This window comes from Rissa tridactyla, chromosome Z, assembly GCF_028500815.1.
Source record: "Rissa tridactyla isolate bRisTri1 chromosome Z, bRisTri1.patW.cur.20221130, whole genome shotgun sequence".
Taxonomy (NCBI): domain Eukaryota; kingdom Metazoa; phylum Chordata; class Aves; order Charadriiformes; family Laridae; genus Rissa; species Rissa tridactyla.
The window spans coordinates 23,128,793-23,146,642 of NC_071497.1; the positions used below are offsets into that span (position 1 = coordinate 23,128,793).

General features: G+C 39.2%; 1 protein-coding gene across 2 annotated transcripts in view; it reads right to left on the reverse strand.

The window, feature by feature from the left end:
• Window positions 1-17,850, reverse strand: part of KCNN2 (potassium calcium-activated channel subfamily N member 2) — a 128,144-nt gene that overhangs the window by 38,771 nt on the left and 71,523 nt on the right. For both annotated transcript variants that reach the window (XR_008463710.1, XM_054184925.1), the window contains exon 5: window positions 15,431-15,849. Coding sequence is in view for 1 of the 2 variants with exons in the window: in XM_054184925.1 (XP_054040900.1) it covers window positions 15,431-15,849 (419 nt within the window). In the remaining variant the exon portion in view is untranslated. The remainder of the gene's footprint in view (window positions 1-15,430; window positions 15,850-17,850) is intronic.

Here is a 17,850-nt window from a genome sequence, read left to right on the forward strand (position 1 = left end):
GCATACTAAAACCTTCACTTCAATGTTGTATACTACCAACACTACTGCCTGTTACCTGAATAACAGCAAAGCATTAGGGTTGATCTTATTAAAACCATATTAACATTATTACAATGTAAATTTTTATTTTCCTTTGAAATAAAGTGAAAATGAACTGACAGAATGTGTAGATCTTGGTGCAGATTGTTGTGTCTCCAGCAGACGCTGGAACGTCAGGCCACAGCATCTGCTTCTTGGCCAATTACCCGTGCTACATCTCATTTTCCAAAAATCCAGAGAAATCATACTCCTTGCCATCAGAAATACAATCACTGAAGGACAACAGTGTCCTGCTGCAGTACACTGATTGCGTCAGCAGGTCTTCTGCCTCCCAGCACACAAAGCACAAGGAAGGCAACCGATGCGACCTGCTTGCAAGCAGATTCAACTGTTTGAGCAAATACCACTCTAAAAGCAGTATTATCAAGAATTATCACAGACAACTTTTGTTAAACACTGGCAGACTTGGAAAAGGAAGAAAATTAATGCTGCAAGTATTACTGAGAGCTGACAAGTGCCTTTGGTGTTAAATTAACTAGATGTAACATATAATTTGCTTTTGAATACCTAGGAAAGAATCTACTGCGAAAGATTGCAATTTAACAGCAAAGTTTAAACAGTTGATGTTACAAATTTAGAAGCTCATTAGTCTGAAGGTGTATGATGATTTTCTGAAAAGATGAATGATTAAAAACAAAGTCAAAAGGAAAAGACATTTGGGCATGAATACTTGATCTGAAATCAATTCCATTTCAGGCAATCTTTTTTTTCATGCCATTTCAGATTGCAGGAAACTTTGCAGGTTACATCTACTGTATTCTTTAAAGTACAAAATAACATAAGAGATCACTATTAACTCAAGGAATCAGAACATCAAGTATCTTCTTTCTGACACTCAGTGAAGAGATAAATCATTTCTATTAGAAGACTATTACTTAATGTAAATCATTTGCAAGGTCATCTCCCACATATGCTATTGCATGTCCAGAAATATGACAGTAAAGTCAGAAAGAAAAACATTCTGGACAATTCTCAGGTCAAGCCAATTAAACTAAGCGTCTACACAAGAGATAAATTCAGGTTATTAAATAACAACAAAGAACACAGTGGCTGAAGAAGACAGGACAAAGATTAACGTCATCCCTCTGTAACTACCAAAAGCAAGCCTCAAGCAGCGAACTGATGGTGCACTTGACAAACAGTTGCACCTGCACCACAGTAAACTTCACATTCTCGTATCACCACCCCACTGCAAACCCAGCAGATGGTCTGCAATATTTTATAAACCCATGTTTTAAGTTTCCCCCTCAGATGTACCGAATTCAAAATAAAGCTATTGACATTTCTGATGATACTCTTCTCCAGAGCTGGACCAACAGAGCAGCTTCTCCCCTTTAGATCGCATGTCCTATATCCATCTTATACCTACTAGAGCAAAGGCAGCAGAAGAAAACAAGCCAAAAAAGGAAAACTCGCTCAGCTAAAGTCCTCCTCTCCCCTCAATCAACATCAAGCTGCAACAGGACTAAAATATTTTCTTCTTCAAATTCTTCTGTTTAACACACAGGCAGCTAGGCCAACAATGTCTTTTGTCTCCTTGCTGTTTTGTTTCATTTCAAAAACATCCAGACAGCATGAGACAGCTCAAATGCAGCAAACTAAGGGCAGAAAAAGCATACTGGCTCATAGTCCTTTTTGCAAACAAAGACAAGGTACTTCAGCTACATTTTTAAATATTATTATTTCTTGTGTTCATGAAAAGATCATAAAGATAATAATCAGGCACCATTTAAGTCTTAAGAAAAATGACCCTTCCATATCACAGGACTGTTAACTGATAGATAGTTCAGCACCAGTTATTCTGCAGTACCCATTCCTGAACATAGATTTTCATGGCTCAAGCTGAGTTATCGTACGAGACCATGAGATCAGCAGGTCACAGCTTGAACCTGCAGAGGTTTTGACAGCTGAACCCCAAATTTTCAAAGATTTTTAGTCACATCTCTACTTAACTGTTTTCACTACTGTGCAATGACCATGAGCATATTACTTTGAAACTGTCCTTTGTATCTTTGTGGGTCTGCTGTTGATCCTAGGAAAGAAACACCCAACCAAAGATACAAGGCTGAAATAAAATGGAAGTTCAGCTACTCTGCTCAGGCAGCAAGATGCCAATGTTCAATTTTCTACAAATGAAGAACATGTTACAAAACGGATATGCATAAGCCAGCACCTAAAGCAATCACTAGATTTTACTCTAAGTAGAAGGAACTACACCTCCTCTGCTTGAGAGGGACAGTTAGTAGCTCAAGGACTCAGGAGGTAAAATGCCAATTTGGAAAGGTATAAAGTCCTAAAGTTAAAAAACAGAAGGCTGGTTGGTCTGTCTGGGGCCAGGGAGGATCATCCGTCCATCAATGCCAGCAGTGCAGCAAGAGGTGGAAACACAGCAGCACAAAGGACTGTCCCTGGCAGCGGTGGAGGCCAGACCTTCACCGCCTAGCTCGTGCCTGCCTGCCCAGCAAAGGCTCTTTTGGCGTCTTAGTGGGGTGGTGAATGTCCTAATGTTTAGCCTGGTTGTTCACTAAATTCCAGCTAGCTTTTGGGTGCATTTGTAAGGAATAATTGCTCTGCACTTTCAGGCTGTTCATGCCCTGCTTTCAGAGTCTCTTTGCACCTGATGAAGATGCCCAAATGATCTGCCCCAGAAGAGGGCTCACAGTGTTATAGGCAAGGAAATTAAAGCAGAGCTGTAGGAAGTGAAAACGTCCTAGGTTGCAGAGATGGCTCTAGAAAAGCTAGTTTTTGGTATCCTAATCTTCTTACACAAAATCCTGATCTTTGGAAGAGTATGTTCATTTATTCAGCCCGTGCAACTCTCAATTCCTATGTTTTTAAAATCTTTCTGCTTTGTACTCCCAAGTTGCCTACAACTCAAAATATTTTTAGCACAGCCTATCCAATGAGACAAAACAAATGCTATGTAACTACATTTGTATCTACTCAAGTTTATGATTATTAAGAATAGCCTTTAACATGATTACGGCCTGCTTTATTATGTCATCATAACAAAATAAGCACGGGTGAACAACACATCATTGCACTCCTAAGACTGGGACACAATCTTGCAGTCCTGGCATACCCACAATATGAATCCCATTCAGTTTAAATTAAGTGAATCATTTGTTTACACTTCTAGGTGATCATGATTATCACAGAAGACTACATTAACATTAACATTAATAAAACCCCTCTGTCCTACAGATACATCTTTTATCATTCTGTCATTTCTTGTTTATGTATTACAATATGTTTTATTGTTTCAAAGATAGCATACACTGATTTTTACTGCTATTTTCACCTTCTGCAAGTAAGTAGTAGTCTTCTGCAAGTCAAAATTATTTGTAAATATTTAGTGAATTAATGACATAAACAAATCTTTAAAAACAACAACAAAAAACCAAAACAGCTGTTTTATTTGTAGTTATTGCCAGACATCCTTCTCCCTTTCTGTTTCTCTCACACACAAATGCGCAGTGAGAAAGATATTCCAAGGTGATGCTAAAATGGCTTTTTATGCACATTGATGCCAGTAACAGTGGTTGCAGATTTTTTTTATTTACTTTTTTTTGCTATGCATCCCTATTTCCTAGCTTCACAGAACCTATTTTCAGACCTGTACTCAATTCCTTGAAATTGATACTTAAGTTTGCACCCAAGGCTCATCCCAACAACTTGGCATGATTTGCATGATTACAGTCAGGATGCAATCATATTAGCTCCATTACGGAACGCCTGGAAGTCAACGCAAGTCCACTGGCTTCTGCAGATTTTGCACCAGGTTCCAAACCAGGCTATAGCCCCATGACAGTGACACTACCTATTATTCTTTCTGCTCTCATCCTGTTCAGGTAGCTGCTACTCTGGGACATCTGGAATGTTTTTTACCTTCATTGCATCTTCCCAGTGATCAGGGACTGGTCTCTTTTGCTGTCAAGCTTGGCATCAGAAGATAGACTTAAGCACTGTGTCACAGACAGAGACCCCAGTTTAGTGCCAGGCTGTTCCAACTCACCCTGATGCACGTTTGCAGCATAGCGCTGTGCACAGTGCTTGCACACACCTAACGGCAGTACAGCTGACTGACCCTACTAGACAGCAGATTTCAAGGTCCCACCACCAGACTGACATGAACATAGCTTCCCCTCTGCAAGTGAGACTACAGAGTCTCTCACCTCAGCCTTCTCCACTTGGGGCAGTGACTCTCTGCGGGGTAAACAAGCCATCTAGCAGGGCATTACTCCTGCCTGGGCAGTGCTCTTGGCACAAGCCGTCAGCAGAGCCAGCATTAATCAAAACTGAACAGTTCCTCTCAAACTGCTACATCAACACACATGAAAGCCTTCACCTTCATCTGAACATCACAGGTTTTCAGAAGGGTTTAGATCCCCTTTTTTCTCACTAGAAATTATTACATTTATTAGTACTCCAATATCATATATATACATATAAGTGTTATTCTTGGATACCACTGTGCTAAGCAGTGTGCAAACAGAGAACAAAGACAGCCCCTGACCCAGAAGCCTGCAACTTAAACAATCCAAGATACTTGTCCAATTCACATTGCATTGATGGATTCAGTTTTCCTTTAAGCATACTTCAATTCAGTGAATGACTCTCGTGGAAACCCATAGGAATTTTGCCAATGCATTTCATTTAACACAGAACAAGGCTAAGAAAGAAATATTGGATAACATTCTGTTTTAGAGAAAAATAACTGCAAGTAGATTCATGTTCTATTTTCCAATTCAGGAATGTTCTTGATTTATCAGCCTACAAGCTCTGGACTAGTACAACATCACTGGTTTTGGAAGCATGAGTGTAGGTGATAACACACACCAGCACTTGCAGAGCTAAAAGATTAAGAAAGTAAGTCACATATCATGGCCCTATCTCCAAAATTCATTGTTAGTGAGCACTACACATCTGAGAACACTGAGATCCCAGGAAAACATACACACCCCACTGATAATGATGCGGGGGAAAAGAGAACAAGCTTCTTTTAAAAAACAAATAATAACGCATTCCTTCTGATTTAGCTACCCAAATATAAACACCTAAAACATACCAAAAATGTTAGAATGTAGGGTACTTTTATAAAAATATATAAAATAAATGAGTATAAATAAAAGTGAAAAAGGTGTCTGGATTTCAGTCCAGAAATACCGATGGAACCTTTACAGAAATACTAGTATCAGGATACTAGTATTCCTAGTGTGTGAAACAGTGTGAATTCCTGGTTTGGGCCAAAATTAGGGAAGAGCCTTGTCACTTGCAACGAATTTAGAAGGCAAAATGTCATTCTCTCTATTACTTTGTAACTTTTCCTTTGACTAAAAAGCTTTTTTTTTTTTAAATATAAACAGATTTTAAAAAGAAATGCTAAGGGTAAGTCCCTTGCAACAGAAAGCAAGTGAACAGATGCAACCGAGAGAGCTGCATGTGACCAGCACGCCCATCTCACAGACTGACCCAGGGGTGTCACGTCAAGGTAAACCTCACTAATCCCTGCCGCACACATCACTCTGGTTTGGTAGTGCCTGTTTTCTGCCGCATTAATTACTTACAGTCAGGAATACAGATCAGGTTGCGCAGGTAGAGCCGTGCCCTTTTCCATTCCCACTGAGAGAAGGAAGCTGCCATTTCTAACCTCTTCACAGACACAATAACATAGGATCATAGAACAGTTAAGAGTTGGAAGGGACCTTAAAGATCATCTAGTTCCAACCTCCCCTGCCCTGGGCAGGGACACCTCCCACTAGACCAGGCTGCTCAAAGCCCCATCCAGCCTGGCCTTCAACACTTCCAGGGATGGGGCATCCACAACTTCCCTGGGCGGCCTGTTCCAGTGTTCCTCACAGTAAATATTTTCTTCTTAATATCTAATCTAAATCTCCCCTCTTTCAGTTTAAGACTGTTACCCCTCACTCTACCGCTACACTCCCTGATAAAGAGTCCCTCCCCATCTCTCCTGTAGGTCCCCTTCAGGTACTGGAAGGCGACTATAAAGTCTCCCCAGAGCCTTCTCTTCTCCAGGCCGAACAACCCAAACTCTCTCAGCTTCTCTTCAGCCCTCTGATCATCTTCACCACCCTCCTCTGGACTCACTCTAACAGGTCCATATACTTCTTATGCTGGGGGCTCCAGAGCTGCATGCAGTACTCCAGGTGGGGTTTCATAAGAACAGTGCAGAGGGGCAGAACCACCTCCCTCAACCTGCTGGCCACGCTTCTTTTGATGCAGCCCAGAATATGGTTCACTTTTCTGGGCTGCAAGCGCCCATTGCCGGCTCACGTTGAGCTTCTCATCAACCAACACCCCCAAATCCTTCTCCCCAGGGCTGCTCTCAAGCCATTCTCCGCCTAACCTGTATTTGTGCTTGGGATTGCCACGACCCAGGTGCAGGACCTTGCACTTGGCCTGGTTGAACTTCATGAGGTTCGCACAGGCCCACCTCTCAAGCCTGTCCATGTCCCTCTGGATGGCATCCCTTCCCTCCAGCGTGTCACAGCATAGTGTCATCAGGAAACTTGCTGAGGGTGCACTCAATCCCACTGTCCTCATCAACAAAGATTTTAAACAGTACTGATCCCAGTCCCGACCCCTGAGGAACGCCACTCATCACTGGTCTCCACTTGGACATCAAGCCATAGACCACAATTCTTTGAGTGCGACCATCCAGCCAATTCCTTATCCACTGAGTGATGCATTTGTCAAATCCATGTCTCTCCAATTTAGAGCTGTTGCGTGGGACAATGTCAAATGCTTTTCACAAATCCAGTTAGATGATATCAGCTGTTCTTCCCTTATCCACCAATGCTGTAACCCTGTCGTAGAAGACCACCAAATTTGTCACGCACAGTTTGCCCTTAGTGAAGCCATACTTGCTGTCACCGATCACCTCCTTATTTTCCATGTGCCTTAGCATAGTTTCCAGAAGGATCTGCTCCATGACCTTGCCAGACACAGAGGTGAGATTGACCGGCCTGTAGTTCCCTGGGTCTCACTTTTTTATACCTCAATATAATACAGTATATCTCAATAATATTCCAGAAGGGCTGGCGATAGGACCTTTCCACTCACTGGTCATTGGTCTGCAGCATGACACAAAATTAGGGCTCTCTGTAACTGCCATTAAACTTTTTTGCAGGTTTAATATCAAACGTTTCCATAGGGATTATGGGTTTGTGTACATAACTGAGCTGTACTGAAGGAAACATTGATGGGAATCCTTTAAATACGCAATTTTAATATAAGGCTTTTTCAGCTCTGCATAAACAAAGCAGCACCATATAACCTGGTAAAAACTAAAGTAATCTGTAAACATGTAATGCTATGGGAACTTCTGGTAGTAAAGATTTGCCTGGAAAACTTTATACATGTTATATACAAATGTTATGCTTTATATACATGCTAACTGTACGGGGATCTAGCACAGCTATATCCCTAAGCAGATCTAAGCATAGGCTGAACACTGATGCCTCTGCAATACTTATTACCGATTTCCTGCAAGTCACTTACCATCTCAAGAATAGCTGTAGCTATTCTGTAGGCAAAAAACTACCCAAACAAAAAAAATCTGAATGCATTGGGACAACAAATTAAAAGGGGGAGGAGCACAGAAAAGGAAAATAAAGAACATATAAAATATTTTAAAAGCACCTTCTGGTGTTTCCCTCCATATAACCAGTAATTTATTTAAATTGTGTTATTTCCCTTCACACCGTCTACTGTAACTGACCTTATAGACTTGAATTTTTATGACTGAATTGTAAATTACCAATAAAAGGAATTCTTTAATGTCTAAGGTCATATCACCCATTTATTGGAACTGAATGACAACTATGATCCAAACGCCTCACTGTGGCCTGATATCAGATCAAGAAGAAAAAGAAAAACAGTAGTAAAGCCTAAATCCCCATTTCGGGGCACATTTTTCAACTACATTAAGCTACTGGAGTAACAAGTTATATTTTGAAGTGGTAAGAAATTTATTTCTGCTTCAGTATGGTCATATTTTCTAAGGACTGCTTTTAAGGTATTATGGTAAATAGTTTTGACTCCTTTTGAAGCAAAATATTGTGAACGGTTTAAGGTGTTGGTTAAAATGGGGAGGAAAAGAAATTAACTATCACATTTAAAAATGCAAGGACCAGAGGATGTATCTTTGGATCCAGTAATGAAATAATGATTAAAAAAAATTCGATAAATTGCTCTCTTATCTGAAAGAATTTGGAGTGGGTGCAACCATTCTTGCTGAAGAGAAGAAAGATCATTCCCTGAATTATGTTTTACAGATTCAAGATTAATGAAGAAAAAAAAAAAAGAGGACATTTTGTCCTTGAAAGCAGGTAAGTGTTCCTTTGTAGGTATTCTCATTCTCTTCTGACTTTTGCGTTTCTTTGTTCACGATTCTTCTAAGACCTTGGAACTATACATGAGCTTTTCCACTTCATTCCGTTCTCATACAACTGTTGTATGTATAAATCCTTTGTAAATAAAAGAGAATTTAACCTAAAAAAAAGTTTTCCTGCTCTAGTTAGGTGACCCTGAAAAACAGATATAAGATCTTTTTTAGGTAAGCAAGATTTTTTTGTGCTTGTTTTTTAACTTTTTGTCTTTTGCACTCCCTTCCCCCAAGTTGGGTCTGCTATTTTTGGACTAGAGAAACACCAATCTATCTTGGCTTGATAAATTTTTGTGATGGGATGACTGAGTTACTGCACCAATTATTGTTACTTTCCATAGCTATAAGGCTAATTCTATAAATCCAAACAAATGGAATAATATGTTCTTAGTTGTATTCCCCAAATTCTTTTGCTAAGAATACACAAACAGATTGTTCCAAAGGGAAGGAAAGTATGAATTTGAAAGAACAGTGATCAAACTCTACATGCATTAGAATAGGTGCCTCTACTTCCTCCATTAAGTGAAGATAAACTGTTTTGTCACCAAGCAGCTGAAGAACACATCATTTAGCTATTAATCCTTCAGAGTACACCTAGCAAACCAATTTTCTTTTTGGATCAGGTGTTCTTTTTTGGATCTAGGTTATGTATATCAGACATTCACTGACGTACTTCTGTGATAGACTCGCTTGTTGCCTTCATTGTTTGATAACACAATATAATCTGATGTCTATTGGTAACATCTGAAACTAAAATGCAATCAGTTACATCTGTTTTCGTTAGGAGTTGCTTTGAGATGTAAATATTATAAAAAAGTAACCTAACATTTACAGCTAATCAGTCAGCAAAACCTCAGTCTGCAAAACCAGGAATTAAGACTAGGAGGCAGAGAATCATTCATTCATAGCACAGATTCAAGTCAAGATGATGATGGGTCATCTTTGATCACTGTTGTGTTGAATATTTAACAGTTAACTTTTGCCACCGCTGGAGCAACCCGACTGCAAGTAGCACATTTTAGTTTCTGTGAGCCAAGAGAAGGTAAAGAACTGTGATAAACAGCCAGCACTGTCAATACACAAACATTATTTGATCTGTTGACAGTAATTAAGCATTTTAGCTAGAAAAAATAAAAATGATACGTCGTTGCTTCTGAGCTTTTGGGGCTAAAAATAGGTTTAAAACTAAATACCCAAACCTTGTTTGTTGGTTGGTTGTTTTTTTTTTCCTAAACTACTAGCAAGAATTTTCACACTGGCACTGCGGAGATTGCCAAAGGCAATTTCCAGCGTGTGGCCTTGGGATTACACGTGCAGTGTACAACCTCAGATAACGTCCTCAAACCAACCAAAAAAGTCAGACACATACTGCAAGGAATTTAGGTAGCTAAGAAACATTTTTTCCTGCATGAATTACAGCTGCAAGTCTCGGTGCATCCCCATGCTTGTATCAAATGAATCCTTAATATTTGCCTAGCAGTCGTCATGTGTGAGCTGCTTACTGAAAGCTTTGTGGTGGGATCATATTTACAAGAATTAAGACAGATATTTATTTATCTGTAGAAAACAGGAATGAGCCAAGAGCAGAAATGGATTTCACCTTCATGCACTGACAGTATTTTTTATCTCTTTGGTTTTGCTTTTTTTAAAGCAAGGAAAGAATACTGAGCAGAAACTGATGTGAGGAAGAAATGCTGACTAAACAAACCGCTCAATCTGAACTGACTTCATTGGCAGAAGTTAGAGAGAGGTACAAACAGAACCAAGAATGGTGCCAAAAAATGTGCTCTCTGGGGAAGCAGAAAATCCACTCCTGTTCTCAGTCCTGCTGCTGTAAATCCCCAGTAACTCTGGGCATGTGATATGACCTGTTCTGGACATACAACAGTGTAACGTGGGCACATGTGGCTCATGTTGCCCTGATACATGGGCATGTTATAGCCATGTGTGCATTCATAAGGCAAGGTTCTTTCTTCCTTTCCACAGAAAAAATAAAAGATCAACAAGAGCGACGACCTTCTCCATAAGCTAGAAAAGCAGCACACTTACAGCAGAGACAGGTCTTCTCCAGAAGAGCGAAGGAAATTTGTCAGACTTTTCAATGACATAATGCCATACATATTAACTTTTTTTTTTCCCAGAAACCAAATATTTCTATTTTAACTGCTATCAACAACTGATGACCACGTACAGAGCTATTTCAGCAACAAGATCAGTATGGGAGACTGCAAAAAAGTAATTTGCTTACAGGGCTCATAATTCATATATGAAAGTAACATATTCATAAGCATTCTAGATCGTGTGCCTCAGAGATGTTATAAAGACAAACATCTATTGAGTTAGACCTAATAAAAAATTTAGATTTTCATTATGAAGCCCACATATGACAAACAGCAATATACTGATGCTGGCAATGAAAAGGCAGATATTAAAATGTATGTAGTGTAATCTCCCCCTCAAAAAAGACATTAAAACCTGAGCAATAAAAAAAGCAAGAGTTTTTGGCATTATGTATACAGCAACACCTCCATGCTTTCCCCATCTTTTCCTCCCAAACTCCCTCAGCCAGATTACTCTGCAGTCCTGGCAACCCATTTATACTCAGCTAGCTGTCCACCATCATCATCTGTACCACATTCTGCCCTCGTGGATGACCTTAAACTGCAATCCTGGAAAATATGTTGCTCACCCACCCAAAGTGTCACTTGCTATAATTAGCATTCTGGGAGCCAACAATACAGCCATTAAGGCACTGAGAAAGACACATGTCCTGCCTTAGTTCAGTGTATATCAAGTGATCAGTCAAATGACCATCAAAGCAGTGAAGTCTTTATTCAGATGGTGAATTTGCCTGCCTCAACCCATAACCTGTCTACAGCGTTTTTCTTACAGAGATGGATAATGACACTTTTTCATGTTACATTCCTCTCTATGAAAGGCGGTGCTTCCAAATCTTCCTTCCCATTCCCAGGACAGCCTTCAATGAGAAGAATCTGACTCCAAATAGAACTACAGTCTCAAAATCAGGCTGTCATTCAGCAGCAACAGCTTTTGCGGGGCACCCACAATTTCACAGTAAGGACACTGCCTACTGCAACTTCTCCCTTCACTGAGGACACGGAATAGCGTGAGACTGTTTCATCCCCATTTCCAGATTTTAATATTTCTATTAACTCTCATCATCGTCATCTTGTTCCAATTTGGATAGCCAGCTAACTGATTTCATACACTGAAGATACACTAAAACGACTAGTGCAAAGCTTTATGTAAAACTACTATATAACATAAATTAAAGAGCTTGGTGCTAGAATGATGCTGAGAACCATTTAACACCCCCAAATTTCATTCAGGTAAATGCCCCCTCATCAAAACAATGCCACCAGAATGCTGCCTGATTCCTCATTTCTGTTAAATGTATCAAAATTTGTCAGGATTTCATGTATAGTGTCAAGCAGAATAACAAATAATCCTTCTAATGATAACATTTATTTTCAGGATCATTTTGTGTGCATAAAACAGTCTATTCCAACAAACAAATTCCCTCTAGTTAAAACTGAGAAAAAAACCCCGCTTTTAACTACCAAAAAAATCGAAGCCATTAAGATCTCAGGAGACATCTTCTGAGGTCTACAACTCTACACAGCAGAGAATGGATTCGGCAAGCCATATTTGTCCTTTGCCATGACAAATGGCTATTTTATCTGTCTCCAGCTATACAAGAAGGGATGGTTAGCTTCAGATGGCAGAATGTTAAGAGCATGCTGATGCATGGGGTTTTGGGGTTTTCTTATGACAGCTTTTTTTTAGAAAGGTACTTCTCTATGGGCTATGCATCTACAGGTTTTTGATGGGCTAATTAATAACTGGAATCTAGAGCCAGTTATCATTCATTTGGCAAAATACTTATATATTCCCCCAAGGGTAAATCTGAAGCAAAACACGCAAAATTGGCTGTGCAGCTAGCATGAATGACAAAAATATCTAATTCCCAAAGCCAAAATTTTAGTGGCTTTGAAACATAAAATTAACAATTTTGTTAAATGTGAAGGAACATAATCTTGCACTGGACTCCACTGACCGAAGGCAATTACGCTAAAGACATATTAATCTGATAGTCACTTTGATATTTAACTTGCTTTTAGTTGTGTTTTGTTTCAGTTTTAGAGGAGTCAGTGGCTATCCAGCCTACTGTCCAAACCATTAGAGTCATATTAAGGACTGCAACTGCAAATTAAAGCTGTGGAAAATCCACTACTAGTTTAGCAAACAGTTGAAGAAGATTCAGCCTTGTTTGCAACCCTGAGATCAGTGTGCCAACCAAACCATCCCAGGTTGAGCGATGCAGGACTAACTTCTCTGCTAATGCTGGGGAAAACTGCACTTTTGGAAGACTCTAGTGTCTGCATTTGTGAAAATACGTACTTTACAGCCAGCTAGGCTCTGTGGGATTCAAGGTCTGAGTGTTTTCAAGCCTTGCCAGGTGCAGGGATGAGGAGGAGTGAGGCCCGGGCACTTGACCCAGGCTGGCCAACAGGATTATTTCGTACCATGGACGTCACATTCGATATAAATTAGAAAGTTTGCTGCGTAGTTTCTCTCTCTCGATGGCGGTGATCCAGAGAAACTCCTTGCCCCAGTGCCAGACCCCTGAGCCCTTCCCTTCCTTCCGAAGCCGTTGCGCTCGCAGTGTCCGACATTTGCTGTCCCCTGCTGGGAGTGCACAGCTTCCTACTGATAGAATGGGCTGAGTATAATTCTTGTATATCCTATATTAGTATTGGGATCAAAACTGGTTCTTTACTGTTCTTGTTAATTATTAGTCTTATCCTATTAAATCTGTTTATATTTCAACCCTCATGTTTCCTTGTTTTCCCTGGTTCCCCTTCCAGGGTGGGGAGGGGTCATCGGGTGATAGAATAATTGCCTAAACAACAATAAATTGTTATGGGTTTTCTCAAACCGTAACACCAGCAAATAAACTTCTTCCCAGGATCACAGTGATGCAGAGGTGCCTCGGTTTCTAAAAAGAAATAAAAACTCACAAAATCAAAACTTTGTGATAGTGTTGTCTTCACTCTCTCTGATTGGAAATTGTGTGAGGTAGTCTTTGCTTCTTTTACTTTTAGTATTACTTACACACTACACATTTCTTGCCGTGCCATCTTTATACCAACAAATAAATACGTTTTACAAACGTGTATCAGATGGTAGTTAATATTTTTCAGTAATTTTCACTGTGAGAGGCACAAGTTTTATAAGCTTATTTTAAATGTGCACCTATTAAAAAGTTTGTAACTTAATGACTATTTAATGCTACTTTTTAGTAACCATAATACTACAGATTATTAATCAGTGATATGTAAAACAGTGACAGCAGTGGATGCTGAGGTTATTCAGAGACACTTCACAAGTGACAATTTGGGAAATGCCTGAGTAGACGCCCAAGAATTCCTGAGCAGTAATTCTGTTCAAAGAAAACTGGTGAGGATAGAGGTGAAGAATGTGAAACAAAGAGGAGAGGCTTTGCAGAAGTCAGTTACGTCTGAAATAAAACCACGCTTATTAAAATACAACTATTATACATTGAATTGGTATTTAGGGTGCTCTGCCTGCTTCCGCTACGGGGAATATTTTGAAAGTACAATATGTCACTGTTAACATGGCATTTTCAGAACATTCTTAAATGATTAGTCTTTCCATAACCTGAGGAAACCACATTGACACAAAGCATTTACTGTAACAAACTACGTTCCACAATTCTGTCAATTTTAACAATAAAAACTACAACGTCAACACGATCTCTACACACAGTTTATCAGATCAGCTATTTTACTTTGTAGGAAATTGAGAAGTAATGCAAGGAGTAACTTCCAAAAGTAACATAACCATAACAGTTGGCATGCAATTTAGCTGCTGATTTAAATCAGCTAGCTGTCACAAATAACTCCCCTAAACTGCTTATAAAATGGGCAGACATGGAAAGGAAGATGAAAAACAAAACGGTCAACAACTAGCAGCAGAAATGCCTTAAATATGTTGAAGAACTTCCAGCTTAAGTGAGGAGAATTTCATTCCAGGATCTAGGAGCTCTCCCAGGCAATAAATCTTTCATAGAGAATCGTCCTAATTGTTTCCTTAGAGTTAACCTATTGCACATTCCTAAGCAATCCTGTCCAATCAGAAGCTCATTTCTTTTTTGTTAAAACTATGTTTGAGAAATTAAATTTCAAGCTGTCAGCACTGATAGCCATTTATTCTGCACCTACACTCGAGTCTGTGGGAGGAGGAGGTTGGAAAACTGGCTGAAATGAATGAAAGCCTGCCTCTCAAATGCACTTTTTCTGTTTTTTAGCAGAAGAAAAAAGAATTATATTACTGTAATTGCTCTGTCTGTTCCCCTTTTTTGATCTTGCCAACTCCTCAATAATATTTTGCACTCCCTTTTTTTTACAGCACAATAAAACTCAAATTAAAAAAAAAAAACCCACAACATTTTTCATTGGAATTTTACATAGCTATTTTATCTATCTTAACCTGAATAAATTTAACTTGCAAACAAAATAAATGAAAGCTGATACCAATGCAGAATATCAACAATTATTCTTAAAGACATTTTATGGTGCCTCTCTGCCATGTTTTAGCAAACATACCTAAACTTGTATCAAAACACTGAAATCAAATTGCAGTGCTACAGCAAACGGCGTGGCACAGACCTCTCTGCAGAAGTCCTTCAGATTAAAAGGCAAACCATTCCTGACAATCTGTGATACAGAATACAACGCAATCAACACTCAAAATATCAAGGACCTGGAAGCTCCATTCCATTAAATATTTAGGTCCTCTGGATCCAAAACTGAAGAGGCAAAACAAGAGAGAAAAATAGAAAGACAGACAGAAAGAACTAAACAAACAGAACAACCTTACCTTTCACAAGCTCGGACAGTCCATGCAGCAATTATCCATAATGAGATACTAAAAACCAACAGTACAGTTCCTGGACATATTGTCATTAGAGTCTTCATAACAAAACGGGTATTGAAGTTTATCTTATTTAATGCTCCAATGCTTCTAGATGAGGCATCAGTGAAAAGTTTGCTATGCAAAAGCATAACTCTGGCAATAAGATATAGTCTTAAGAACATTGGTATAGATAAAATAATATCCACATCAGCTGTTGTTGTGGATGGAGCGTAAGAAAAGGCGAGCCGGGCTGTCCATGTGAATGTATAGTTCCCAGGTATGGGATGTATAGCACACACCAGTATTTCCAAGCAGATAAAGAAAATACGCTCATAAGTCATGGCTATTCTCCAGTCATCTGCTCCATTGTCCACCATGAACAACTGAAATAATAAAATATAAGGTTAACTTTAGTACATCATTAACACACCTTGTTATAATTCCATTTTAAAATACCATAGTTTTCAGAGCTGCCAATGACCACTAAAAAGAAAATGACATTACTACATCACTGTGAAGTGAAACATAACTCTGGTTATGACAAAAATATTTTTTTTCATGCACTATTTTTAAAGCTGTATATGAAACTAAATTTTCACATATTATTTAATAAGAATTCCTCATATTTTCTGATCATTTCTGATAGAAAAAATCTCTGGATTAATTAAGCCTTGTCCCTTCAGAATCAATTGCTTACTCTAAATTCATAAAATTGTGAAAAATTTAAGAAAGTGTTTTCAGAATGGACATCTAAATTACAAATTGAAAATACTTTCTAAGATGCAATGTTAAGCCTGCCCTACTGCATATTCATGCATCAGCCACGGAGATATTACAGCTTCTGTAGAACTATCCAAGCTTTCTTCAGGCTTCAAGCACCAATACAGACCAATGTAGGACGCAAAACCAGGTAAGGCACTGTACAAAGACTCAAAAAGATACCTCATGGTGAAAATCTAAAAAGCAAAGGCCAGCAAATATCAGAGTAGCCCAGGCAGGCAAATGATATCCACTAGTGGCTGAAAATTAAATGCACGTGTTGGTTCTTGCACAATCAATGCCTTCAGTTGTCCACACAGGAATAAAGGTTACTAAAACGTTTTCACACTGTTTAGTAAATGATGTTCCTGATGACTTACTAAATAAATATTTAATCAAACAGTATTTGTCACTAGTAGAGAGTAGTGGTATGCAAGAAGTTGCAAATAGGCAACTTTTCAAAAAGGAACATAACCCAAAATGACAAAGAAGATACAACCTCAGTGACAGGAGGTTGTATCTTCTTTGTCATTTCATCTCATCACTTCAACTACAGTTCAAATCTAAACAAGGCTGATCAGTAAACAGGTAAGAGGAAATAAAAGTACTCTTGAAGGATTTTTGAAATTAGATTATTCAAAAACAATGGCTGAGAAGGAAAAGTACACAAAAAATGCACTCCTCAATGCAAGAAAAGTATTTTCAGCATGCTACACATCATATACACAGCCAAAAACCCAACTACTCATCTGCATTGCTATTTGCCCCTTTCCATCTTTCAAGAGAATAAAAATAAAAGCCTGATCTCTCTTTGTATGTTTTTAGAGATTGAAAACACATGGTACATCCTCCTCCCAATGCATTCAGTTTGTCTTTCAGAAAATTCCTCCAGTCTTTTGTTTAGAAAAGTTACAACAACAAATTAACTTTATTGTAATTGAACTGATACTAAAAGAAATAAAGAAGTTAACCTTAGTAAGAAACAAAACAAACAAATTTCTGTATGCATGGACCTGTTTTTCATCCCTTTATATTTTTTCCCTCCATCTTACTGTATTGGGTGTCGGTGACAAGGTTTTAGTATTGGGTGGGCTGCAGCGGTGGTGTCTGCGAGAAGAGGTCAGGGGCTGCTCTGCAATGGCCCCCCGCAGGACGTAACTGAGCTCACCAGTGAAGCTGGTGGTCCTTTTGTGAAAGAATATTTAAGAAAGGGCAAAATGCTGCCTAGGCATTAAGGAGTGAGGGAAAAAGGGCGTGAGAAACAACCCTAGAAACACTAAGGTCAGAGAAGAAGAAGGGGAAGGAGGGCCTCCAGGCACTGGAACAGGAATAACTCTGCAGCCCATGAAGAGGACCATGGAGAAGACCCACACTGGAGCAGTGGAAAAGGGTGAGGAGGAAGGAGCAGCAGAGAGGAACTGTCGTGGACTGACTCCCATTCCCCATATCCCCCGTGCCACTCATGGGTGGAAAGAGAGAGGAGCTGGGAATGAAGGAAAGCTCTTGAGCCTGGGAAGAGGGCAGCAGGGCAAGGTATTTTAGTTTTTGTCTTTGTTTCTCACCATCCTACTCTACTTTTAACTGGCAATAAATTAAATTAATTTTCCCCAAGCTGAGCCTGTTTT